This window comes from Pempheris klunzingeri, chromosome 7, assembly GCF_042242105.1.
Source record: "Pempheris klunzingeri isolate RE-2024b chromosome 7, fPemKlu1.hap1, whole genome shotgun sequence".
Lineage (NCBI taxonomy): Eukaryota > Metazoa > Chordata > Actinopteri > Acropomatiformes > Pempheridae > Pempheris > Pempheris klunzingeri.
The window spans coordinates 26355710-26383707 of record NC_092018.1 but is presented as its reverse complement, the minus strand read 5'-3'; the positions used below and the strand labels follow the sequence as shown (position 1 = coordinate 26383707).

General features: G+C 44.6%; 2 protein-coding genes across 3 annotated transcripts; both read left to right on the top strand.

Moving 5' to 3' along the window:
• Positions 1-198: 198 nt before the first annotated feature.
• LOC139203716 (uncharacterized protein KIAA1671) lies at positions 199-24664 on the top strand. 2 transcript variants are annotated; one of them, XM_070833562.1, is made up of 13 exons: positions 199-391; positions 2274-2367; positions 4130-5472; positions 5595-5670; positions 6501-9290; positions 9831-9956; positions 20343-20458; positions 21655-21820; positions 21954-22113; positions 22242-22378; positions 22534-22676; positions 22794-22881; positions 22982-24664. In XM_070833562.1, exons 3-12 carry the CDS (start codon positions 4145-4147, stop codon positions 22867-22869), a joined length of 5118 nt encoding a protein of 1705 aa, XP_070689663.1. In that variant the 5' UTR covers positions 199-391; positions 2274-2367; positions 4130-4144; the 3' UTR covers positions 22870-22881; positions 22982-24664. The 2 variants fall into 2 exon arrangements, with proteins under 2 accessions (XP_070689663.1, XP_070689662.1); XM_070833561.1 differs by having other exon boundaries at positions 5580-5670.
• Positions 24665-25189: 525 nt separating this feature from the next.
• Positions 25190-27195, top strand: LOC139203475 (beta-crystallin B3-like). The gene is made up of 6 exons (XM_070833236.1): positions 25190-25259; positions 25602-25699; positions 26029-26147; positions 26247-26379; positions 26573-26715; positions 26855-27195. Exons 2-6 carry the CDS (start codon positions 25625-25627, stop codon positions 27120-27122), a joined length of 738 nt encoding a protein of 245 aa, XP_070689337.1. The 5' UTR covers positions 25190-25259; positions 25602-25624; the 3' UTR covers positions 27123-27195.
• Positions 27196-27998: the final 803 nt, after the last annotated feature.

Genomic DNA, 27998 nt, shown 5'->3' with positions numbered 1-27998 from the left:
CTTATCATAAACTATGGCACTACTTTTTTGCTCCAAAGGCTCTCCGCTACAGTATTGGCTCAGTTTCTGCAACGCTACGCTTTATTTTGAAAGGAAGAAGCGGTGAACACACGTGGTGGTGGCCAGCTTGACCCTGGTGTGGAGGCTAACCAGTCAGGCGGCTTGTTCGGCGCTGTGTCTGTCTAGTCCAGCCTGTCAACAACACTGCAACCTGAGACGGGATAGCCAGCCAGCCAGTTGGCTAGCTAAGTAAACCAGCTAAGTTAGCTGCCCTGCTAGCTGTTGTGTAAACCAACTGTCACGACCCGTAGTTATTCTGTGAAGTTGGCCAAATATATCGTGTTTGGAGTTGTTTCGACTTGAGAAGAGGCAAAACTGACTTTCCCGTTTGGTAAGTTGTCTCCAGCTCGGATCAAACATCCAGCGAAAGACAGGTTCAGTCAGTGTTTCCATTTTGAGCTCAGCTCCTTGAGTAGTTAGCTTACCGCTGCTAGCCAGCGAGCTGTTGATGCCTTTATCTTTTCCTCTTGTTTGAAGTCTCCGGATTTGTTAGACTGCTTGAGCTCTACTTTGGCTTTGAAAGCTTCGTGCTCATTCAGTACTTGTGCACAGTTTTGGCGCAGTAAATGCTGCCTTGAGCAGGCCAGTTCAGTCCAGCGCCAAACTGGACCGGGTTAAGTTAATGTGAGCAGGACAGGAGGAAGAGCTAACACTTGTTGCTAATTCTTACTGCTGGAACACACTCATTTTAATGGAAGTGGCTATTATGAGTGATCATTACATCAATGCAGCTCAGTTGATTGATGATAGTGAGGTACTGTTGAAACCTAATTTAGATTTCGACTAATAACCACAAATGATCCGTATTAACATCTCCTGGTCTTGTATTGTACATGTTCAGTTTTGTTCTATGTGGCATTTGGTTCACGTTAAATTTAACCATCTGCATGTTAAATTGTACCTGATCCTGTTACTTTTAAATGGTAAGAAAACCCAAAAACCTTACCCTTTGCCTTACTGGATCATGTCCTTATTAATAATGCTGATAAACACTACAGACAGGTTAAACTCTCTGGATGACAGCAGGTGGAAGTTGTAGCTTTTGATGTTGCACTATCACATTTCACGTTTGTGGATTATGATTTGAAGCTTTGCTCACTGAGAGAGACTATACTTCTTCTTTATTAGCTGACTTGTCTATTGTCTATGGAAGGAAATTTCCTGTGTGAAACTGGCTGAGCCAGGTCACTGACATGATATCCTTCGCTAGAAACACACCTCCAAAACACAACAACCCCTGTGCTGGTGCCTGACTTTGCTTCTCTATGTGCTTCCTGCTAGATATCGATCTGTGACTTACACCTACTTCCAAAACATGCCCACTAGATGTATTCATGCTCGGAGTAATTGGAATCTGGGACTTCTTGACTTGTGTTGTTTTTGGCTTGCAGTAGTGAGTCTTCTGTAGAACACTACTACGGCTAAAGCTATAAAAGGCAGACACTTTCCTAATCCCCGCTGTGCTGCTAGACCCACCATCACAGTGAATGTTTAGCATTCCATCTTAGCGAAGGCGTTTCCTGTCAACATCTAAAGTTCAAGTTTTCAACTTTTCAGCTGTGCGCCGTGTTTTCTCAGTATCACTCTGTTTTCTATTTCCATTTCCTATTTTCATTGCAAGGATCCAATGTACAGAAATGATTAAATCAGCACTTGAGGAGTTGAAACTTGGCAGTGTGCGTTATCAGTTGATGTGTGTAGAACAAGATCCACAGAAAAAGATCAGATAGAAAGACATGGCTCACACAGACAAGGTCAGCACACATCACTGTTTTAATATTTATAGTTCCATCATTCAGAGATTGAATTTACATAGATGTCATAGGTAGTGTGTGAGTAATGGCTTGTGAGTAGTGATCGATGGTACAATGCAAATGAAAGAACAGGGAAAGGTAAACATACAGCAACATTCAGTTAATGACTTTCCGCATGCATTTTGTTTTTTTTGTGTGTGTGTGTGTGTGTGTGTGTGTCTGGGCATGTGCCATCGGCTCGAGCGTATGGGTGTGACCGTGTTGACTCAAGTCTGTGTCAGTGTAAACATTATCGTCTATTTGCTCCTATGTGGAGGCGTGAGAACACCACTGTGGAGAAGCTTATGGACAGCCTCGTGGTAGCTCGGCTGTGATTTTGTCTGCCACAGCCTTGACCTCAGCAGCCTTGATGGGTGAAGAGCTTGTGTGCTTTGTTGACACAAAGTGTGTTCCTCTTAGGCTCCTTCACGTCCTTCCTCCCGTGTGATATGACATCGCTGCTCGGTTCCAACAAAAGCCAGAGCTCTACGGCAGGCGGTTGACATCTAGTCAGGTAAGATATGCCTGGATTATTCGCAGCAGTTTGATCCAGTGTGTCATTTCTTTCTGCTTGCCTGTATTGTGAAGTATGTCAGCACAGCAACATGTGGAAAGCATTATCAGATGTGACGAGGGAGCCTCTTAAAGGGCTAACACAGAAATGCTTCAGTTGTGCTGTTGTCTGTCACTGTTCTCACTATAGAAACAACTGATAAAACAGATTATCTTCACAGCGTGTCAAAGGAACAGAGTCAGATGATCTGCCGTTATCCCGTCTTCGTTCTTAAGCTTCCTTTTAGTCAGTTTAAGATAAACGTGAAAGTTCAATAGGCAAAGAGCTGAATCTTAAATGGCAATCTGACGTGAGATTGGAGTGGAATCCCCTATTCACTGTCTAAGCCTGACAGGCCTGTGTTACAGCATGAAAAGGAAACAATCATATTGTACAGTGGACAGCCCTTCCCATGTCTCAGGATCCACCTTAAAGGTACACAGTCCTAATCACCGCTGCAGTAATTCAGCCTAGTGATACACATAATGTATAAATTGATTTATTAGATTACTATTAGTTATGTAATCTTTAATGTAGATTTTATAACAAAGCCCAAATTGCCAAGTTAAGCTGATATTGTAACTGATCCCAGGGTGCACTGATTTCTGACATTCAGAATACATTAAGCTATAATATACGTACAGTATATCAAATTGCAAAAATGCTGAACATTGTTTTGTAAATATAAAGCAACATAGTGGGGTGGGCTAACATATTGTAACACCTCTTCTACTGAAAGAGCCAAACAAATGTAGTGTATGTTAAAGTAATAAGGAAGCACAGTTAATTAGCTATCAAAATAATCATTGCAACTTGAGCTCACCAACAACACCTGGAACTTATCGCCACGGATCTGCTGCTAAAACGATTGTCCTTTTTCACATCCTTTTCATATGTCATTGCAAAAAAAAGAAAAAAAAAAGCAGGTGTAGTTGGTAATAAATTATTACTGCATCCCATTTAGTTTCACCTGCTCTGTGCTCCTTGTGGTGTGTATCAACAGCTTACAATGGGATAAACAAAGTGTATCTGGTCCTATCAGCACTGACTGCAGTCATTGTTGAAGAGGTTCTTATTTGTAGGAAATTATAGAATATTCATTGGTTTATTAATTAGTATAAGAATGCTAATTGTGTAAATTGATATTTCATAATTTCAATGTACAGTTTGGATTGTTAACTTTAACAGGCCTTTTTCACAGCACACTTTTTGACTTGTCATAGTAAGAAAAGCACTGGTGTTACTAATAACATTAACAATGGTGTCACACTAGTGTGACAGCGAGTCAGCACACACAAGAGAAGGACCCTCAAACTAAAGCAGCAAAATGGAATTCAGCCATGATTGATTTTGTTATTTACTCCTGTGCTTTTCCTACTGTGATATGTCAAAATGTTTCATGAAAAAGGCGTATTAATGTGAATGTTAATGACAATAAACTGATTAATTATATCATCCCACATTCAGCTGTCTACTACAACTGTCATGTGTGCTTTAGCCTGCTAAAGTGATCAATAACACTGTGTAACTATCTCTCTTACTCAGGCACTCCCAAGACAAGTCCACAGTAATGGCTAGGTAGCGTGGGTGGTACGATGCTAGTAATGAGTTTGAGTTTGCATTATGTAGTGCTGTGGGTGACCACCTTGATGATTAAAAATAGCCATTGATCAGTTTTTGTTTTGTTATTCTGAGGGGAACCTTTTTTTCTTTTTGATTAAAGGTGCTGTTGAAGAAGATGGCTGCTCAGGTGGAGGTTCAGACCGGGGATGTAGGGAGGACAGTGGTGGGAGGACGACTTCACCTAAGTCCCCTAACTGACTCCAGCAATAAGAGCCTCATGGAGATGCCTTCCATCACCCAACCCCATATCATCACTCCAGAACCTAACAAGCCTGTCCCAGGTCCCAAGCCACGGCTCACTCCAAAACCCTTTGCTGTGGAGAGAAACCCCACTATTAAGCCCATAGTTGCCCCTAAGCCCCAAGCCAAGCCCCGACCAGAGTCCACTCGCCTTGCTGGATACAAACCAGAGCTACCATGCAGTCCAAAACCACAGCAACCAGTTGCCACTGGCAAATCCAGGCCGGCTTCAACCAACCCCAACCGACCTGCCTCCACCTCCTTTAAAACATCTAAGTTGAACACCGGGCAAACAACCAAGCCAATAGTCCAGCCATTTAAACCTGTCCCTCCTCTCGGCCCCGGAGACCCCAGTAAACCCACTCCTCCTGTTCAAGCAGAGAGGCAGAAACCTGGTGCGTCGAGCTTGGCCTATTCCAGGAGCCTTAAAAAACTTCCAGCTGCAGAATGGTCTGGATCCACTAAGAAGGAGGACGATAACGACCAGATCACATCCAGCAAGGGTGGGGCCTCCATTACCAGAGCAAAGTCCATGGGTTTTCTCCTTCAGGTAGGGCAGGAGGAAGAGGAAAAGGAAAAAGCTAAACCTGAGGCAGCAGTACAACTGCGACCCCAGCCCAGAGGCTCCAGGCCCAGACCTGTATCAGCCATTTTCCTTGACAGTCCAGCCAAGACTGAAACACCTGTTCCTGCCCCTCGCTGGACTGGGAGACGGCCACTTTCAGCCGATCTCACGTCCAAATTTGAGTCTATAGGTCTTTCACTGCACCGTAAAACTCCCAAGGTAAATATGAAGGAGAACACTCCGGAGGAGAGGGCACTGCCACAGAGGAAAGAGCAGGAGAAAACCCCTAAAAGTATCACACCACAAAGTCCTGATGGTGGAGCCAAGGCTGCTGTCTCAGACCAAAGCAATCAAAAGACAGAGGAGATGACCATTAAAGAGGCTGATGAGGATAAGCGCGCGGCCAGCATCAAGTCACGTATCAGCCTCCTCCTCGATTCGTCCTCCTTTCCTGGGGCAGGTGCCACAGGCCAGGGGTCAGACCTTCACTCTCCAGTGCAGCCAGTCCCTGAAACCGAACCAGCAGTGGGTGTTAAACAGCTCATCAGGCAGCTGACAGAGGACACTACACCAACTCAGAGCCCTGTTGCGAAACCACCGCTGAGACCCCGCCCCTTGCCCCTTGACCTGACTAAAAGGTAAGAGCTGCTCTTCATGTCTCCTCTGCTTGCTTTGGTCCCATGTCATTGCCCAGGAGCTTCATTGTCACACATTGCTTTTGTGTCGCGTGATGTATGTTCATCAGGTTTTCATCCGAAAGGTCGCCAGACATCAGCAGTGTTTCCCTCAGTGAGGCAGCAGAACACCTTGACATCAGCAAAGATCCTCAGAGGATGGTAAGAAAGGGACTAAGCTTTGTATGAACTGGCTTCTGTTGGGCTTAGTTTATGTGAAACAGGGAAATGCAAATACAAATGAAAAGCTGTTACAGCTTAATGCTGAGAAAAGCTTTCACGTGCTGTCGTCTAAGCAGAGACTCACTTTAGTGTGTTTCTTGCCATCCCTTGCCAAAATAAAAGCCACGGCACATAGCAAAGAGAAGAAAAGACAAAACAAGAAGTTGATTGCTAAACTGTTCGCCTATATACTCACTATGAATACGTGAATTATGGTGAAATACAATATTAAGAGAACTAAGACTGCTCACACATGCTGTTGACTTCTGTCTGCCTGCGTTTAGAAGAAAATTTCCCCAGAGGAAATGGGGCATCAAAGCAAAAGAATTGTCACTGCCATAGATGTACAAAGCTGTGAAACCTAAGATAGCCGGGACATTAATCATCCCCGGTGGCTGCCAGTTATGAAACAGGCAGAGAGGATCACTGGGAAAAGGTCAACACAGAGAGGCTTTGATTACCTGCTCTGCACCACACCCACTGTTATGAGGCCAGCATAGAACAAGGGGATACCATTCCTACGTTGACAGTTGTTCACTCAGTCACTTAAAGAACTTTGTTGGATGTTTGTTCTCTTGTTCTGTTGCCAAATCACATTTGTTCTGCTCTCTGGTTTTGTAGTAGAAAGTGTGTCACTTCAGAGTCTGTTTTTAAAACTTTTATCTCTTTTGGATCATTATCCATATTTATTGTTGCTTAGTGTTCTAATGTTGAAAGCAAATCAAAGCTTATCACTCAACAGTTTTCTGTATATCTCTGAATTTTTTTAGACTGAAGAGTCGGCTTTCACCCCTAGTGACCAGAGGACCTTTGCGGATTTAAAAGATTCCCAAGAGCAGTTCAAAAAGGCCTCCACGCCTGAAGGGCCCGAGGCGGGACAGACGTTTGGCACCACTTCCAGGGAAAGCGGTCCCACCGGTGACGTACAGACAGTGAGAGCTTCCTTGTTTGAAAATGTTGTGGAGAGGCACAACGTACTGATGATGGACGAAGGCAAGCCTGCAGACAAGGCCAAGAATTTGCCCAGCAGCTCATCATTTTATAAAGGAAACCGTGAGGATGGGGAAACTCTGGTCACCGCCACCTACAGAGAGCCACTATCTCCATCAAGCCCCATGCGGGTGTTGCATGCCTTTGATACCGTGCAGGCGGTGGAAGAGAGCAGGGCAGTGAGTGAGCACGTCCCGTCAGCTCAGCGGGAGGATAAGGCCATGACGCTGCGCTCTCGGCGCTCAGAAGGGAGCAGGCCGGTGGCAGAGAGGACTGGTGAACCAGCTTTGGCTGAGATGCCAGAACAGCAGCATCGATATCTGAGAGTCGGAGCGCTGCAGAAGTGGACCGCTACAGGCCAAGAGGCAAATATGGAGAAAGGGACGGTCAAGGAATCGCAAAGGGAAGGGCAAGTGGTTTTGGATAAAGACAGAGACAGGCAGAGAGAGGCGGAACAGGAGGAAGTGGTTGCAGCGCCCAAACGTTTCAAAATGCTGCAGGCAGAAGAACAGACCAAACCCAGGGCAACGTACTTTGCTTTGACTGGTCAAATGCAGGAGCCCGTTTCTCCTGCAGATGCAGGACCAAGCACAGGGGACATGGGCTTTGATGATTTCTCTGTGAGGTCTGCGCTGGGCAGCTCTCAAGGGAAGATGCTCCCAGTAAGGAGGAATCCATCATTGAATGAAGCCTTTGGTAAATCTCAAGATCAAATTGAGGAGTTGATGATGAGGAGCCACATTTCACGCGAAGAGGACAGATCAGTGTTGGATGGACAGACGATAGAAGAAATAATGGAAGTTGAAAAGAAAAGAGAACTTAAAAAAGAGACAGAAAGGCATATGGCAAAAATAAAAGAGATTGAGATAAACAAGAAACAGAAACAGCTGGAAATGGAGAGAGAAGCACATTTAGAGTTTGAACGAATGAAGGAGAGGGAGATGCAAAGGGAATTTGAGAGGCAAAGACAGAAAGCCTTCGAGAAGGAGAAACAGGAGTTTGAGGAGAAACAACGCGCACTGGAAAGGCAGAAACAGATTGAGCTTGAAAAACAGAAACTGCAAGAATTGGAGAGAGAGAGACTGGAAAGAGAAAGGCAACGGCAGCTGGAGAAAGAAAAACGTCGAGAATTAGAGCGTCAAAAAAAGATTGAAAGAGAGAAACTGCGCGAGCAGGAAAGGGAGAGACAGCGTGAGCAGGAGAGGCAAAGACAAAGGGAGGAAGAGAGGCAGAGAGAGCTGGACAAGGAAAGACAGCTTCTGGAAATCCAAAAGGAGAAACAGAAAATGGAAGAGCTGGAGAGGATTAAAGAGCTGGAGAGACAGCAGCTCTTAGAGTTTCAGAAAAAGAAGCAGAGAGAAAAGGAGAGGCAGCAGGTCCTGGAGCTGGAGAAGCAGAGACTCAGAGAGAAGATGGAGAGAGAGGAGGCAGAGAAGATAAAGCAGATGGCGTTAGAACAGGAAATGCTGAGGATGAAAGAGATCGATAAAGAAAGGCAAAGGGATATGGAGAGGGAGCGTCAGAAAGACATTTTGAGGGAAAAGCAGAAAGAGCTGGAGAGGCAGAGACAGAGACAGCGAGATTTAGAAAGGGAGAGGCAGAGACAGCTAGATCTGGAGAGACAGGAATTAGAAAACCAGAGGCTGAGACAACGAGAAGTGGACAAGGAGAGGCAGAGGAAGGAGGAGTTGGAGAGACTCAAGGAGATGGAGAGAAGACAGTTCTTGGAGTTTGAAAAGCAAAAGCAGGCAGAAAGGGACAGACAGCAAATTTTGGAGCTCGAGAAACGCAGACTGAGGGAGAAGCTGGAAAGGGAGGAGGCAGAAAAAATGAGACAGACAGTCAAACAGCAAGAAGCAGAGAGGCAGAGACTGAAAGAGAGGCAGAAGAAAGAGGAACAGGAGAGGGCAAGGTTGGAGTCATCGCCTCTCAGGCCTAAAGTGGTGGATCTGGACTCTGTGCTCCGAAATGACCCTTTTTCCAAGGCTGCTGCTCAGCGCAGCGACCCAGCAACACGATGGAAGGAGCCATCTCTGAGAGCAGAGGAGTCTTACAAACCCGCCATCCTTGACATAGACTCTTTCACATCTCAAGCTCAGCTCTCCCCCAGTAAAGACCTGTTTATTGTTTCTGGCATTCAGGGCATAGATGCTGGGTTTGGAGCTAGATTACAGCCCACACCTGACAGAGATATCAGCTGGAAGGTGCCACCGCAGACCTCAGTAGGTTTCACAAGTCCAGTGTGGACAGTGTCCCCTCAGGACCCGTGGGAGCTGCGGCCTGTTGAGATGTCTGTGGACAAACCTGTAGCCGAACCCCGAAAAACTGCCAACAAGGTCAGCCCAGAGCAAGTCCTCGTCAGGCAGGAGGAACGCCACCCGGCTCCACAGAGGCACTGGTCTACTGTGCTGGATGAGCCGTTCCACTTGGACCCTTTTCCGGGGACAGAGGCCAAAACTGGAGAAGTCTCCATCAGTGTTAAAGCAGAGCAGATATGGGTCCCCAGAGAGCTGCAGCCGCAAGACAGCAGGGGAGAGGGTTGGAGCCACAGGAGATCACAGGGATCTCAGGTAATGTATATGAAAATACTATCAGAGGCATGGATTAGTAATTTCGGGTGGGAATCAAGGGGGTTGTTCATGAACTAATATCTTCTGGCTTTGCATGATTCTTGCATTTTAAGAATCTTGTCACCTAGACATGCACACTGTGTATATACCATAGGCTTTTTTATACAAATGTGTTGGAGGTAGCCATGATATTTCAACGGACTTGTTAGTTAAGCCATACTTCTGCTCCTCGGGAGACTGCACTGTATGAGCAAATGGAAAAGTGACCATGTTCTTCTTTATGATTACTTTGCTACAGTTGTGTGTAATGTGCTATTTTACCAGTTAAAAATTTGGTGTCCAATTTGCATTTACACTGCATATCAGGAGTGTTGGGAAAACAACTGACTCAATAAACAACAGATCAGCACGTGAAAAAAGTCAGAAAGTTTGAATGTAGTTCTGAATGGGGTCAGTCAAGATGATCAGGGAGCGTTCAGGGAAGACATGTGTCAGGTGATGCAGAAGAGGGTTATCACTTTGGTCCCTATTTGGTTTTAGGAGCTGAACCGGATGCGGTCTCGCAGTGTGTCACGCCGATCAGCCCCTTCAAGCAGTGCTTTGGAGGGAAGCCTTTCCAGGATGAGGAGTCGCAGCGCCCACAGAGAGCAGGACCGCTACAGCTGGGTGAGTCAGCCTGCAGCAGTAAAACTGGGCTCCAGGAAAGATGTAACAGAATGAGATCTAAGACTGCTGCCTGTGTCTTTGCTTCTCTTTGATGATTGACTGTGAGGCCATTATTACAATATATCACTCTTTTCATTTGGACTGTTTCTCACACAGCACTGTGGAGACACGGAGTGTGCACTTGGGTTTGTGCTGCGAGAGTCAGCAATATTATGTGTCTCGAGTGTGTGCATGCGGTTAGTTGACTGAGAGTTGACAGCTCAATGCTGCTGTGCTCAAGTAGTAAAGAGTCGGTGACTAGTGTTGATGGCACGGCCTCCCAGATTCGCCTCCACCGAACCCACATCATGTTCTAGGGAAGTGGCAACCAAACACTCTCAGGCCTGTAATTCAGCATTGGATGTGTCAGATGGTTAATGACTACACATCCTCACTGCTCATTTATCACAAGTCTGTCAACATGTTTCAGGGAAAGCTGTGAAGTGAAACTGCCCGTAATGATCATGTGTCAAGGAGCCAAGCAGATGCGTAATATTTGTGTGACTGTATTCTTTGGTGCTGAGTGGTTATATCTGTTGTGTCTCTTGTAACGCTGTAGTCCACATCTATTCTTTTCTTATATTTTGAACTGGTTTGGCTAAAATTTGTCTGCATATTGAAAAAAACTCTACAAATGATACACACACACATATCGTCTGCATTCAAACATGTACAGTGTTTATCAGGATTGGGTTCAGGGGGACCTTTGTCACTAAGACTAGTGATCATAGACCCAAGTTGGAGGCCAAGAGATTATGAATCCAGAAGTACAGTACATTGTGTCTTAACTTTGCACATTCTGAATAAATCACCATGACTTTAAGATCACCACCACCATCTAGTGGTTGTGTTTAAGTTAGTGAGCGTCAACCCTCCCGGTGTCAGAGTGGTTCCTCGTTGCTGTTGTTTTTGGTTTGAAAGTAGCCAAAAGAGTTACAGCGGCCCGAGGGCTGGTAGTGAAACTGTTGCGATCAACCTCACTACTGCAGCCTTTTAAAGTAGCACAGTAGTTGAATCATGTACACGAGTATGCACTGTTCTGGGGAGTGCAACGTGGTGTCACAGCTCAGAAACCATTGTACATGGTGGACGATTCACTGGGTTAGAGACCTCGTCCCATCGTGGGAAAACAAGTTACTAAACATACGATACGATGTGATTAAACAAGCAGAATGGTTTGCATTACACTGTATAACCACTTACTGCATACTATAAAAATGTGTACATTGTAATTGAAGTATCTGCGCTGCAGTGATTCATCTGTATAGGAGCAGATGCTAAAAGTGTTTTTTTTTTTTTTCATTTGTACAATGTGGCAAAAACATCCTTAATCTATACATATGACATAATGAGTTCAGTATGCTAGCAGCTAGAAGAACTACAGATAATAACACCTAGATACTTGTAGCATGGCTATTTTAGATGTTGACATGTACTGCGTGGTTTTGAAAATAAACACCTCGGAGCAGAATCTCAGAAAACATGCAACTTATAGATTTGGTTGAGTAGAGTTTGGCTTCAGCGTGTACCAAAATCACGAATGATGTTTGATGCCATCAGTGTTTGCTGGAATCCAATATGATTAATTTCCCGTCAGTGCATTTGCTAGCGGAAGCATCTTCAGTCTCGCACAGATGAGATCAGAGCTGTGTGGTGACATCAGTGGTTTAAGTTGGTGGGTCTGAGGCTGGTGAGTGGGGCAGAGCAGAGATGGGCACCGTGCTGAGAGCTGTGTTGTACGTGTGGTCATGCTGCCTGACTCCACCGTGCCTCTGGGTAAGTCCCAGCACTATTCTCTTATTAGTGATGTTTCTCTGTAAGATGTGTACGTCCTCGCCACCATGCTGAATGTCAGTAGTTTAACAGTATGTATGTGTACAGTTTACAGTATACGGTGTGCACTTAAGCTACATCCTGTCTCTTCTCCTTTGTGCGGTTGCTGGTTGGGTTCAGATTGATGATGTCAGCATTGATGAAGCAGGAAGTGAGGGAGCAGCCATGAGTCACTTCCCAGAAGGTGACGTTTTAGTATCAGGAGGAGAAATGTAAGGGAAATTTGGAGCAGTGGTGAGATGCCTCTTGCGATATAACTTTATCTTTGTATTTGATCCTTTCTGTTAATCTAATCTAAATGACTGACTATTAAAATCAGTATACAGGATACTTATCTCATAAAAAAAACTTAATTATTAACTACATTTTGTAGATTAGTTAATTAATTGCTGCCAATAAAGTGATTTAAAATTTAGATTTCCCACAAGCTAATATAATGACTTTCTATGTCCAAGTCCAAAAGTGTACCAGTAGATTTTTCACTTTGGTAGATCATCCAAACAATTTATCACTTATCAAGATAGATTTTTTTCCCACCATTGATCGATCAGTTGCGTATTTGACTAAAGTTTTAGTCAGAGTATTAGTAAAACTTCAATATACTTTTGGTACCACTACAGGAATAACATAATAACTAATACTGCTGATGTTCATTGTGTTACCTTGTCCTTATTGCCCAGATAGGGGCAGCCATCTTAAGGCAAGGAGTACATGAGGGCGGTCACTTTGTGTGATGTTGGAAACTGAGAACCTCACAGCAGCATTGCTTCTAGCACAGCACTTCAAAGAAAAAGCTAATCAGATTACCTGTAGGGGGCATATGTGGACAACGATTCAGCTTTTATGAGCCCCCCTGTCCCACTTTACTCTGAGGTTAACTCTCTGAAGTGTGTCGCCTGCTGTGGCTTAATACAGGCGACCAGTTCACTGCCACCATATAAACGGAGACCAGTTCAGGATGGGAGCATGTATGAGGATGTTAGAAGGGTTTACTGATACTATTCTTTGTTTGAGTCTGACTCTGAGTGAGATTTAAACAAACGTCCACTTGACTGTCGGGATTCTTGCTTTGCGCTGACAGACTGGTTGATGAGCGTACAGTCTCACTTCTTTGGTGGCGCCACAGCTGTCTTTCACTCTTCTCTCTCACGCTCGTCTAATCAATCTATTTATAGTTTTCTGTCTAACATGATGGTGCACTTGTGTTCGCTCCTATCTGATTGCCTGGCACTTTCTCATCCCCATGTTGGCTCTGGGTTTCTCTTTCTGTTTTATGAGTATAGATGCTGTGTAACAACATATTCAACATATGCAGCACTTTCTGTCTGTCATCAGTCCCTCTGCATTTGCTTCTATCGCTTCCCTGTCTTGCCCTGCAACTGAATTAGGCTGGAGCGACAGAGCACCGCAGAACATATATCACCCTCCCCTCTCCCTCCCGCTCTGAATCAGGGACCTCCCATTCTCTCTCTCTCTCTCTGACTCCGTTCCACACTCCCTCTCTCCACCCAGTTTCTCCTTGACAGTGAGTCCTATAGTGCTGAGTACAGAGAGCAGCACTGCTGACGCATTTTCCCCTACCTGCCTGTACCTGCAGAAAAAGGCGAGGAGAGACACATTTTCTCTCCGTTCCTCTTTTACCCTCTGGATTTGACTTCCCCACAACAGTACTCTCTTCTGTTTCCTCTGTTTGGCGCTGCGTTGGTTGCACTCTGGTTTTCCTTATGGAATACGAATGACTACAGCAGCTTTCCTTTTGCCACCGGCTGTCCTGCACCATTTCTCCTTACAGCTTTTTGCCAGAAGGTAGCACAGCATCGGGCACAGTGGGAATGTAGCCTTGTTGGATGGATGGATTTTGCAACTTTTAACCTGGACCTTGTTTTCGAGGAAACACATCATCAGCAGCTCTGGGAGAGCTGTCAGGTCAGCTGTGCTTGAGGCTGGGATCAGGACAGAGAGGCTTACACCTGGAGAACTGGCAGAGGTGTCACAGAGCGTTGTTTAAAATTCCCACAATCTGTATTATGTGTATCATTAACACAGTCGATCTATATTATTAAAATAGATCACTGAATGCCGTGCCGGTATGCTGAGGATGTGATTTTATTATTAATGCACGTCACTTCTTTGCTTGAATAGTGTCAAGTTTGGACTTGTGTGTGCCCAAAGCCTGAGAAACATGAAAGAGAAACCTGTTGGTAAATAGCGCAGCAGTTTTTCAGGCTGTCCCACAGACTAGTGCCCTTCTTAACTAATAGTGACTGCTGGCCTTACATGACCTTTACGTGCTCACTTGGTTGTTGGGCCAAGCATATCATAGCCAGCATATCCTGTGTGCATCAAAATAGACATTAGAAATCTTCACAATTCACTTCAGGCCGGCAGCCCGGAGCCTTGAGAGCGATGAGTCCAGACAGCTCCAGTGGGACTGCACTGCAGAAAGGCCATTTAGAAGGGAAACTGAGAAGAGAGTCTTTCCTGTAACGGTCAGGGACTGACTGGCGTTCTCCGTGCTGCAGTGCTGCAAGCAGCAGACACCAACAACATCACCACGGTCTGGCTGAGCTGTGTATTTGTTCTCTATGTCACCTTCATCACATCAGTGAATACTTAGGACACTGTCCCTGGACTGCCACCTTTCCAGCATAATCTGACTCTAATGATTCCCTGCTGCTGTGACCGTAAGAGTCACAGCTCAGTTCAGACTTTATTGTGACGCAGCAGGCCTTGCCAGTAGTGCGTTGTGATGGAGTATCTGGGAGACAAGCTGTCGGTGGCCCACTCGCAGATGTCAGGATGGGTGGGGAATGTCCGTCGCTCCCTCCACGGGGCAATCAGCTTCTTATCCACAACAGTGGAGAGGGGAGGCAGGGGAGAGGACGGGACGGGGGAGTTCAAGAGAACCAACTCCCTTCGCTCTCTGGCCTCCCGCAGCAGGGAGTCCATTCGCAGGTTCTCACTGCGCAGCCAGCAACGTCTGTCCTTACGCAGGCGCACCGCACCCAACACCCCCACTGCTGTAAGACAACACGCACACCGGTACCACCTTTCAGCTCTGATACCAATCACAAACTATAAACAGAGGTATTGACAATGTGATGCATTACTTTAACTGACCAGTAGAGTCAGTGGTTACTATATTGAATGCTCAGCAATGTTACTTTAACATCTGTTGAGGTTAAATAAAGCACAGGCAGAATTCAAGTCATTTTGCAGCAATGTCCATGCAGTTCTATAATGTCACCGTGTTAACAGCTGCTCCTTCGTCAACTATTTGGTCTCAAGCCAAACATGTCAAGAACTTGTCCATCTGCCCCTCGGCTGCTTCCCAACCATTTCTTTCTTTGCTTTCATCAGTTCTTCACCTTATATTATCCTTGGCAGTGTAAACCCTCCTTTGTCCCTCTGTCTTTGTTTAGCGAAGCTGCTGCTACTCTGGTTCTTCGGGTCATTCTGTCGCCTAGCATTGGTGTTTTTGTACTAAAGTTAGGCACAAGGACGGACAAATGAAGGAAAAGTTGGATTCCTATCAGAAATTACAGTGACTTGTATCACTTGTAATCACCCCGACCTCTAACCGAGTCTGCGCTCTATGGAAAGTTAACATTTAGAAATCCATGTAGGGATATGGATACACTGCCATGAAGTTGTTCCTATCTTTAGGTTACGCCTGTTTGCTGAACTGCCTTGCAACACCTCATGAGTCACAACTCCTAAAGATAAGAGGTGTTGTCATGACGTCTGTGTGTCTGTCTGTTGTGTTGTTCCACTTAATATTAGCCATCACCAACTGTGATTGTGGTCCCTGGGAGCTGTGTGCCTCCCCACTGGGCCACTGTTAAGTGGATGAACGACATTAAGAGGCCAGTCATGGTTGAATGGGATGGACAGCATCCAGGTGGCCAGTTAATGGGTGAGAGAGGGCAGAAGATGTAGAAACTGGGACTACCCAGTTTTTACTCAACAAGTTTGTATGTGCACAGATGGAGACTTGGTGAAAAATGTTCCTGGTATCCCAACTAGCCATTTACTTGAACATGAAGACACTGAATGCTGCAGCATGAGACATTTACAGATGCTGGTTTAGTTTCACATCCTATCCAAACAATCTCTTCTGCAGCTCTGACGTGTGTTTTACCGCAGCCTTGTGTTTGGCATTTGGTTGCTTTGAATAGGTTTGGCTGTCATTACAGCAGATAATGGAAATGTTTGAGGTTTGTATGACAGTTTAAAGTGATGACTGGCTTTGTCTACATAATTTTAGATATAATAGACTTCAATAGAGTTGTTCAGTATCAGTTAATATGTGCAGTTCTTAATATTTTTCATTTTTATTGCTTTATTGAATCTCTTCGAGTCAGCACACTGATATTTTCCCGTTTGGCCATGCAAGTATGTAAAGATAGATATTGACATCTGATAGCCAACAGTCACTCATAATCTCAAGTGATTTTGCAAGATGTCAAGTTTCCAAATGTAAGTACTCTTACATGGCATTTGTGTCATCAGATGTTTTATAGATGTAAATATAAACTCATCACAGGTTCCAAAAGGTCCTGCTTGGTGTCATGAGTGGTGGATACATGATACATTACTAGCAGTAAGCGAATAAATTAAAACAAAAAATAAGTCATATTTGAAACAAGCAAGTTAAGAGACTTTATTATCCCACTGGGAGAAATATATATAGCTCCAACAACAAAAACACACTCAGATAGGTCAATAATTATCATCCAGAAACTGTAATTGCTGTTATAACTATTACTGTAACTACGTACCGTATTAGCATGTAATCGCAGTGTATTGTTGTTTTATATCTTCGAATCATCTTCATCATCATCATCATCGGGGTCAACTATTATCCTTGTAAGTGTGTACAACAGCATATCCAACCAAAAAAAAACAGGAGCCAAAAATGTAACTCAAACAATTGTCATATTGGCAAAAAACAGGAAAACAAACACCAGGCTGAAAGAAATGAGAATAATCCTTTAAGTCAGGTTCGGTGCTCTCTGGGTTCAGTTCTTAAGCCAAGTCAGGTTTTTACATTCTTTCCCTCTGTTCTTACTAGTTCTTTGTGCCCCACTGAGCCTTGTCTGTATGAACCACTTATGTAATGAAAGAAAAACACAGTACTGTTGGGTTTGCCTCGCAGGGTTCGTCTTAACGTAAGCCCTCTGACATGCAGCTAGAATGCCCATTTGTTGACATGAGATCAGCGCTTGCGGGAGCAGTTGTTTTGAATATCTGCAGGATATTGATATTGATTACTGTTGTGCATGCAGAGCATACTTTTCCCACTCCACCCATGCCAGATTGATTAGAGCAGATGAGTATAGAATGGGTGGGAGTGATTTTGTGACTGAATGTGTTTTTATGGTTTGTAGTCGTCTCACAGTGTTTGAGGTCCCATCAGGTCCCATTTACAATACGCTGGATAAGCTCCTACCACGATCTGGAGGTTGCAGTCATAGCAACCTTATGTTGATGTTAGCTGCAGTCATGAGGTATGTGAACACCACAGCTAAGATGTTTATGGATTGAAATGTCTGGCTCAAAGATAACACACACACACACATCCATTTTTACTGTAAAGACTGCAGCACTGACTGAAGCACTGACTCTTCCACAGGGCTGTTAACTGGGTTATAGACCCACGTCTTGGATGCTGTGTTCATGTAAATACACTTATTGTACCTACAGTAGCTGCACACTGTGTGTTCTCCGCTCTGATGTAAGACCATCTGTCTGGTACTTTACAGCAGAGCCCTTCCCTTTTTTCAGGAACAACAAAGCAATTACTGTTTTCCATTTAACCGTTGAGGTAGGAGCAATCCATACGCCGCCACTTCTCCGCCCTGTGTGAATGTGTCATGTGGGTTATGTGTGGCGCTCGGTGATCAGCGTGTTATCAAGTCGAAGTTTCCAAGGCCTCGATCCAGCCCCTTCCTCCTCAGATTATCACTCGTGCCTATTTAGTGATCAGCCCTTTCTCTCCTTCATCCTTCCATTCATCCGCTCTTTGTTATGTTGTTCCCCTCGACACACCCTTCCTGTCTCGGGGAAGCTGGCTGTAATGTTATTAAGGAAAGGCCTTCGTCCTGACAGCTACAAATCATTGCTACTGGACCTGTTGGATCAGTAAGTTTCCTTCATCAACCCTATTCTCCATGCTTGTGGTTGGTAGCAGAGTCTACACCTGTGAGCGTCCATTCAGCACATCAGTCTTAGCGCTTAAAGGTTTTTTTGTTTTTTATTGTCTGGCCAATAAACCTGCCTAACCTGGCATTGTCTGTAGATTAATGCAGACTGCACCAAAAAAGAAAGCGGAAAGAGTCCAATTGAAATTCATCACCAAGGCCGTTAAAAGCTTCCATTCTACTGAATAATAAATGTTACGAGATGATGAATAAGCCCCTGAAAGGCTTTACAACTCGTGCTTTAGGTGGCCTGCCATAAGTCCTTTCTTTTAGCTGTTATATAATGGCGCCTCTCTTCAACATGTTCCTGCAAATGCAGTGTTGCTGCTCTATGATGATCAGGTGAGGCTGTGTTCTCGGTGTGTTTTGGCTGAGTAACACACGCACATACACATGGGATAGGAATTTTTATCTCCTGAATTTTACAAGACCTGGTTTTAAGATTTTTTTTATGGCAGTTTGACAGCAGTGATAGCAGCGAGCAGCAACCGGTAGAAGAAAGGATGATGTTATACCATCGGCAACTGGCCAAGTGTGTGCTGGTGAGGAGTTTGGCAGGATATGAACCTCTTCCCCCAGCTGTTCCTGTCACTTTTTGCATGCACAACCGAGAGTGACACTTGAATGTCTTTCAGGAGAGACTATCTGCTAGTGTCCACATGTATAATGATTATCACATCTCTATGACAGCCAGCATTTCACCCCATCATCCAGTGTGGCTGCTTGGAACAGCGATACACATTTCTTGCTCTCCCACGTGGTCTCTTAACATCTCATCCAAATTTTTTTTTTCTTCAAGAATATCCCACCCTTAATCGATCTAATGAACTCTTCATTTGAAGCATACTGAGGCCTTTAACGCTGTAAATGATCCTTAATGCAGGATACATTTAGGTTAACTTCTGGGCCACAATCAATCAGACATTGTTCATATTATTAGTAAAAGGATCTTCATGGTTGTTGTGTAATAGATGTGTTATTGATCTGTTGCTTCAGTTGATACCATAGTGAATTTATTTCTCACTAAAGTTTCTATAGTTCAGAGCTGATATCATAGGTCTCTCTCTCTTGCCTGTTCTTTGAGGAAGACATACTCATCTAGCTAAATTAGCTTCCCTGATTAATTGACTCCAGGATTATGGATTATGTGGCAAGTGTATCTGCGTGTTCAACCCACAGTCTGGTTTGGACTGCAGGTTTTGTACATTGTTGTCGGTGAAAGCAGAACTCTGAAGTGTTTGTATTGAAGGGTAAGTGGTGTGACCCTGTGATGTCAAAGTGAAAAGTGTGAGTGCGCCGAGTCATTGAGAAGAGGATGAACTTGAGAACAAGTGCTTTCTCAGATGCAGGGAACAGTCTCGAATGCCAATCTCACTGTTTTCTCCTTTCCTGTCAGGAGAGGCTCAGCTGATGAATGACATCCTGCGCTGCTGTTCTTTTCTCCCTCTCTCCAGTTATGTTATGCTCCCTCGATCCAAATTTATCGCAGTCACCCTCTGGCTCAAATGTTCTTTCTATCTCATTGTCCCTCTTGAACTCTTTTTTTTTTTTTTTTGCAGCACTCTTGTAGCTCCGCTCTCCTGTACACAAAGAAAACAAGGATAGCATTCATGAAGCTCTGAAGAATGAGATCTCTAAGTCTCCTGTCACTGCTCATATAAACATCACTAGTGAGCTGCTCTCACTAGTAGTCTGGAGACCTGTGCAGTTACAGAGCCAGGTGTATCACATTTCTCTGTCCACCCCTCAGGCAGCATCCAAGGACAGAAGGATTTTCTATTGTTTTTTTTGTTCCTATATAGGCCAGGGTTATCAGTTCATGCACAGACATGCCTCAGTGAGCGCTGTGTGGTTTTGAAGACAGTATGTCCTCTGTACCAGGCTCATTAAAAGAGGCACGGTTCAGCACACAGCAAACACACACTCAATCACCCACCCGCCGATCCCCGTCTTTGTCCCCGCTGTGGTCCGGTCTCCATTAACTCATCCCTTCACCTTTCATTACGTGTCTTACTGTACTGGCTGAGCTCGACAGGATGCAGTGGCAACACTATTGGCTCTTTAGTAGAAGTGATGACATTGATTAACCAACTACAGTATTTTATTATTCATATCAATCAGTTAAACAGAATTTTGACCCCTTAGCTTGGCTCAGCGATAACAAACAAATACTTACCAAACTTAACTAAGGGTCAGATGTCAAGTGTCAAGTGGGAACTGCTGTTGGTGTCTCCCAAGCTGTTACATAACTTAGATCTAATTTCATTCCTGCTCATCCATTATTTATTTTCTCTCTCTCTCTCACTTCCAGGTGCAACAGAAGCAAAGTAACAGTGGTGAAGATGAGGGGAAGGACTCAGAAACACCAGTCCATGACACGGACAGTCAGTACGGGACCTGGGAGACGGGACTGCGCACTGATGACAGGTAAACATCCACGGCACGGTGTCCACTATCCAGTGTTCAATGTGTTTACATGCACACAAGACAAGTCAGCGTTCCCAAACCATCAGTCATGCATCGCACTGCAAAAAGGCATGCAGACACGACACGAAATGGGAAATATCTATGCAATGTAATCCATGCTAACAAGGAGTGATTTAGGTAATCTTTCTCTTAATTTCTTCTTCCAAATAAGTGGTTTAGAATAACTGGATTAAAGTGGGCTTAAATGAGGCCTGGCTATAGGATTGTGCCAGTGTGTTTAGTGGTGCGTCCACGTCCCCCGTGTCTGCACACTTATGCTGGGGTGTAAAACATAAACATGCGAATGATTATGGAAATACACCAGTAGCACCAGTGTTGTAAGATGTTTTGTACCCATCACAGCACAGATTATTGTCACTACGCACCGTATCTGAAGGTTTAGAGGAACTGCAGCTGAGATTTAAGGATGACATTGACTGAATTCCAGAAAAAATATTCAATATTCAACTGAAGTTATTAGCTTAAAATCAATAAAATGTTTAAGTGGCACCGACCCTCATATTAGATCTTATCATTTTTATGGAATATTTGTTATTTACAATCACTTAAGACCTGATAACACAAAAGGTTGCATACCATTTTTTTTTTTTTAAATGTATTGATAAAAAAGATTTCATGTAAGAAATGCATTAATGCTGCTAACAGCCATTGTTTGCTTGAGCAGCCACAGCCTGATAATGGTGGGATGCCTCAGAAAGCTGCTGTTGTTATTCTTCTTCTTTGGTTTTAGTGTCTTTGGGGGAAATTGTTGGAATCTGTCAGTAACACAGATTTGTCCTCTGTCATTGCATTACATTATATAGCAACCTGTCACTGACCCCATGTGGTCAAAAAGTAATATCACAACATTAACCAACACTGATAAGAGTAGATAATAATTCAATTCACATTCGTAAAAATTAAAAAGTAATATAACAGTTTGTTGCATTTCTATGAATCCATTTTGTTTATCCCTGTCATGGTGACAAGGGAGTGTGTCCTCTAAATCATAGCTTCCCACAGTCCTGACAGGAAGTAAGGGACAAATATGACTCAGACACTATTTCAGTTTAAACTGTTTACAGCAACCATTCAGTTGTCTTTTAAAAAGTGTTTCCTAATTTCTTTTTCTTTTTTTTCTTTTTAACGTATTTCAGCCTCACCCCCGCCACTCCCAGCTCAGAGAGCAATCTCAGCCCCTCACCAAGGAAGCCCACTCCCCCACACATGGCAGGTGATCCTGCCCCACAGTTTGACTCCGACACTCTGGACAGCCTCCTTCCCTCGTCTTCATCTGAGAGCCAGTCGCTCTCTTTCCCTGATGTAAGTGTTAGTTAACCTAGTGAACCGCAGCTCTGCTCTTTTCACGGCACACAGGACCTTTACCTTTACCCTCACATCAAATGCTGCTGTTAACATGTTGGCTCGTGTATTTTTTTCACGTCTGGATGTCCAGGCCCCGACCGCTCTCTTAGACACCAGCGCTCTCCGCTCCAGAGCCCAGCTGGCGAAGAAACGTGCCCCACGGACACGGCCCTCCAGAGCTGGCCGTCAGAGTGCCGCGCTGGCAGAAGAGGGAGGAACCACTGAGGACTGGCTTTACCGAGACACCACAGGTGAGCACCAAACAAGACCAGCTACAGGGAGATGTGATAAAGACGCAGCGACAAGTTGAATGAATGTCTAAGTGCAACTGACTATACTATATGCTGGCATATGACAACACATTTTCTCCCGATGACAGAGGGAAAGGCTGACAGTAAGGACGATGACTCGGACTCTGAGGAGCAGGCCAGAGGAGCTGACGCCGGCCCTGCTCCTGTCGCCTCACCGCCACAGAGGATCGCCCTGTTCCCAGGGATGGACCCTTCAGCTTTAAAGGTGAGCCGCACCCCATTCATCAGATGTTTTCACCGGATGTGTAGTTTATGCTGTTTATTATGGTTTTGCCCCCCTCTGGTCATGAACATGCAGTGATGCCTTTTTATTGTGAATATTAAAAAGAGTGACTAAGTATGTCCCGTTCCTGCTGTCAGGCCCAGCTGAAAAAGAGGGGCGACTCTGACAATCAAGTCGATGGACCCACTCCCCCTCCATCTCAGCTTTCTCGCTCTCCTAAGTCCCCCTTCCTCCCCAGGGCGGCGCGTGTACTGCCCTCAGCTGGTGGGAAAGAAAATGGGTAAGTGGACAACTTAAGGAGAACTTATATTCTGTGGAGACAACAAATAGTTGCACATTGTTTAGCTGCTTATTCCTCCATTAACCGAGTACTGCCGTCTGTCTCTTATCTGTGCAGGGAGGAGGACTCACCTCAGTGGCTAAAAGAGCTGAAGTCCAAGAAGCGCTTGAGTCAGTATGAAAATGAGAGCTAAGTAAATAATGAGGTGAGAGAGTTTTTGAATGTTTTCTCAATCAAAAAAAGACAACACAAGCTAATAATTATTTCCATGTTGACACCCGTTTTCCTGTCATATTCCCATCAAGGTTGCCTTAACAGATGAACTTATATGAAACAGAAGCCTTAACGTTCGACCCAGAGGGTAGGAAAGGTGAATCTACAGCTGCTGATGTATTTTTTTTTTTTTTTCTATTTGTTTTTTTTTCTCTTCCCTTCTGGGTTGATCAATGTGCATGGTGCCTTTTTTTACGGAGAGTCCCTATCTAATGGAAATAAGAAGAAAAACAAGCAAGGAGGAAAAAACATCAGGCTGCTCTGCTTTATCCATTTCATGCTTGAAACCGTGGGAGCTCTTCTGTACCAGGAGGGACTTCACATGAACACTTTAATAGGGACCAGGAGAAGTTGGGGCAAAAAAGGGAGAAAAGGCGATTATTGGCGATTATTTCCTGTCAGGCCACATTTCAGGAAACGGATAACTTGTGGGACCACGAAGACTTTTCACTTCGGACTTGCTTCATAACGTGCTGGAGGACAATCCAGCCAATCATCTGCAAGATGTTTGTATGTAGTTTCTTTGCTCGACTAATATGTACAAGTGGTCTGCATCGGACGTGTGTGTGTGTGTGTGTGTGTGTTATGGGACAGTGGAGGGTGCTGATGGGAGTTACACAAGCTTCGCCATAGGGTAACATTTCAGACACTAATGACTTTCCTTCTTGAACATAGAGAACAAATCACTGCTTACTTGATTGTCAGAGAGAGTGTGTATCATGTTAATAACTGTAATCAGGAGAATGTTATATTTGTATTACCGTTGATTTAACAAGAGAGCTAGTTTTGACAACATTAAGGTGCATCACTACAGCAGAGGCTCCGATGCCTTTTACTTACCTTTTACACTCCGCGACCACAGCAGTGTCACTGTCGATGCATACTGTTTATCTTTTTGTTTAGACGTCATTTTGTCTTTGTGGGAGAGGGACGGGGGACTTTTGCCCAAGTGACTTTGCATCTGTCAATCATGAACACTCCGAATCAGCACAAATACGCTCTTCAACCTTTTTACGAAAACACAAATCCGTCTGTCTTCCCACCTCTTAATAGATTAAATGATTGTAGCTATAAGCATTCATTATAAGCCATACTTTCACCTAGCGACCCTCACACACACTCCTCAATCACGTTTTGACAATTTCTTCTTCCGACAAATGTGCAATTCCCCTCTATTATGTCCCCATTAATGTGCATGTACAATCTTCACTGTCAAACCAGGCATTGCTCAAACTGACTGGCTCAGAGTGTCGGGGTGTTGGCTCACACTACTCCAGCGGAGGGATGCTTTGTTCACTGCATTGTTTAAATGACTCTACCCTCTGTAATGCTCCCAAACATTTGCACCCGCTTCATAACTTGACTGTAATCTTCCTCATGTTTGCCACGTACCCAGTCACTCTGCGCTCCTGTAAAGCACTTTGTCACTCGATGCACTACAGCACTGACCTCTGCCCCGTCTTGTCGGCCTTGTCCTGTCTCCTGTATTGTTGGAGTGCTCATGCAATGCAAGTGAATGTGTTGATTGAGTCTTCGGAGAGATTGTCCCTGGTGTCCATGTACATGACGTTTTACTTTGTCATAAAAGTTGAGGGTTTATTTTTTATGTCTTTCTTTGTCCTTTTTTTTTTTTTTTATTTGAAAGTAAAGATGTATATTGCACTGTGTTGTACTGGCCAGTGTCCTAAAGTGAATACATTCTTAATAAAATTTACTTGACTTGAGCTACATGTCTCTGTCTAGGATTTTCCTGGCTCAGTGTGAGCGCCACAAAAAAAACAAAACGTTCTCTATTTCTCTTGCTGAGTGTTGTGTGCATGCCTTGAAAAGCTTTAATCAAGCTTTTATTCAATTATAAACTATTTCAACTGCTGCAAATTGTGAATGCGCGAGCACTGACCTTGCTGATACTAACCCAAATTTTGCGAGAAAAGTGCGAGGAAGTGTGGTGTGGTTGAGACTGGGTGTAGTCCCAGAGTGTGTGTATGTTTGTGTGTGTTTGTGCTGAGCGGGGCTGTTTGCTGAATCCTCTTGGCTCTCTCTCCCTGTGCCCGCACACAGTGCTCACTGGCAGCCAGGCAGACGGGCAGGGCAGCGTGTGCCAACACAGCTGCCTATTGAGAGGCAGCGTTACGGACACAATGTGAGCGACAGACTTGCTGTATCAACAGCTCCCCCTTTTCTGCTGTTGTGGCCAGAAATAAACCATAAATACCCCCCCTGTCCCTGCCCTCTAATGGCTCAACCCCACCAAACACCAAGTGGCACCGCAAAAGAGGGACACTACCACTTCCTAGCAGGCATACCCAGGTAAAAACCTCACTCTGGACACATAGGGACCAGTAACATGCGCTGTAATAATTCCTATGCAATGGAGTTAGATTGTGGCGTCAAGTGAAGACCCAGGTTTGGAGGAATGTGGTATCATGGATTGTAATGGAGCCAGATAAAGGACTGATGAGGGTATACTTTAAGGGATAAGGATGTAATCTTTTATAATCACGTTCGGTTAATATAATAACAGAATATTTTACTTTAGGACCACGACGGTTACAATCCTCCTGTTTGAGGATGAGTTACTAAATTGCAACTGTGACATTGAGCTTTCCTCCTCTGTGTGTGTGTGTGTGTGTGTGTGCTGCCACCAAACAGTGGAGGAGCAGTGGATTAGGAGGATGTCGGAGCAGCAAAGTGCCCCGGAGCAGCTGGCTGCTGGGAAGAGCCAGGGTGGAGCTGGAGCCACATACAAGGTACTGGGACTACGCTCTGTGCACAGATGAAAGCCTGGTTTGATCAGGGGAGGGCTGCTCACTGGCTCACCGACTGAGAAGTCCAATTAGTGGTCAAAAAAAGACCAATTCTCTCTTTTACCTTGTGAACAGACATCAAACTACTGTGTTAGTGTAAGTGGGTCAAGTTTGAATGCTCCTTCTCTGTCTGTATTAGCACAATATGTCCCCCTATGAGCCATGTTTTGAGGGCTTTTATCCAAATCAACCCTTATAAGAACCCAACTCCTCACTGTTGTTGCCATGCTGGTAAATATCCACCTTCCTGGTCCCCTCTCTGTGTGATCCAGGTGGTGCTGTTTGAGTTCGAGAACTTCCAGGGCTGCAAGGCGGAGTTTACTGCAGAGTGTAAAGATGTGACAGAGAAGGGACTGGAGAAGGTTGGATCTGTGATAGTTGAGTCAGGACCGTAAGTAATGCTCAGTGTGTGATATAAATTCACTAGGAAAACACTTGGGAAGAAAGTAGTGTGCACATTTCCACCTGTGTCCTCCATTTTGCCTTCCAGCTGGGCGGGTTACGATCGGCATGGGTTCACAGGCGAACAGTTTATTCTGGAGAAGGGCGAGTATCCACGCTGGGACACCTGGACCAACAGTCAGAGCAGCTACTCCCTCTTGTCTCTAAGGCCACTCAAAGTGGTGGGTGACTAGTCGCAACACAAAACTCACACTGCAGCCATAAAGAGACACAGAAATATGATTTGCCCATATCAATTCCACAAGCTCTCTTTTGAACTCTCTACACACAACATCATTTTTTGTACCTAGTCAACATCTACTGGAGACATTTGAAGGATTTTGAAGCATCCATGTGTCTGATTCCCCTCAATAGGACAGTGCTGATCACAAGCTACACCTTTATGAGAACCCTGGATTTACTGGTAGAAAGATGGAGATTGTTGATGATGATGTGCCCAGTTTGTGGGGCCACGGTTTTCAGGACCGTGTAGCAAGCGTCAAGGCTCTTAACGGAACGTAAGATCCTCCCCTACATCATCCTTTCATCCATATGTCACCTCCTTTCTGGTCTTTGTCTGTTTTTTTTCTATTTTATCTACCCAACTCAATGCAAAAAATTGTATTGTCAAAGTTTGTCTGTTTTCCCTCCCCCCAGATGGGTCGGCTACATGTACCCAGGCTACAGAGGGCGCCAGTTTATCTTCGAGCGAGGAGATTTCAAGCACTGGAACGACTGGGAGGCCCCCGCACCTCAGATCCAGTCTGTCCGACGTGTGCGGGACATGCAGTGGCACAAGAGGGGCTGTTTCACCGTTCCCGACCCAGCTCCTGCCCCAGTACCCGTACCCGTACCAGGCCCCGGCCCCGACCCCGACCCTGCCCCAGCACCTCCTGCCCCTCCTGCCACAGCTGGAGCCAGCTGAGCAGGATCCTCCCACGCCTACCAAACCCTTCCCACAGCCTCCCCCCATGCTGCCGACAGTGCCTGCCCTCTGCCTTAACCTAACCATGGCAAACGCTGCTTGTGCCCAGAGAGGAGTGCCATGTATGTTTCAGTGGCGAATAAAAGTTGTTTGACCTGGAGTCGGCCCTGTTTGTTGCTGATGTTGTACTTGTAGCTCAAGATGGGAACGGCTTTAACTGAGATACTAAAGATTTGAAAAAAAATACTATTAGAAATGTAAAAGTGTCATCTACTGTTTGTGGAAGTTATGTAGCCTAGATTTGGCAAATATCTTTCCTCAAGATTAACTGCAGATGTGTGCTGAACTGACTCTATTTTCAAGTCATGTGATCTAATTTTACTCCTCACCCGGCATTAGGAGCACATGACTTATTCACTGAATATGTGGATACGCATCTGCTCAACAGCAATGGAAGTGATGTCATACTGTATGTATGCTTGCTATTAAAACAGAGTGCACTGCATTCCCTACCATAGTCATCATTGTGCATTTGATGGTTAGAGATCCTTGTGATGAACGGTCACCAAGTAAACATCAGGAACTAATATCAACTTTATTAAACCTGTGTAAATAAATACCTCAATTATGGGTTCTAATTTTGGGGAGTTGCGATAATAATGAGGCAAGATCTGTGTTGCCCAATCCAACTGGATTTTATTAGCAGACTTGATTACTTTTTTATGATGATATAAAATTGCACATGAAGGCTAATAACTAGTAGCTGCTGGTGTAATATTCAAAAATAGGAATTATTTCCCCTCATAACAGTATTAAGAGGAGCCTTATGCACTAAGAACTAAAACTAAAACACTTAAAAACAGAGAGTAGAACTGC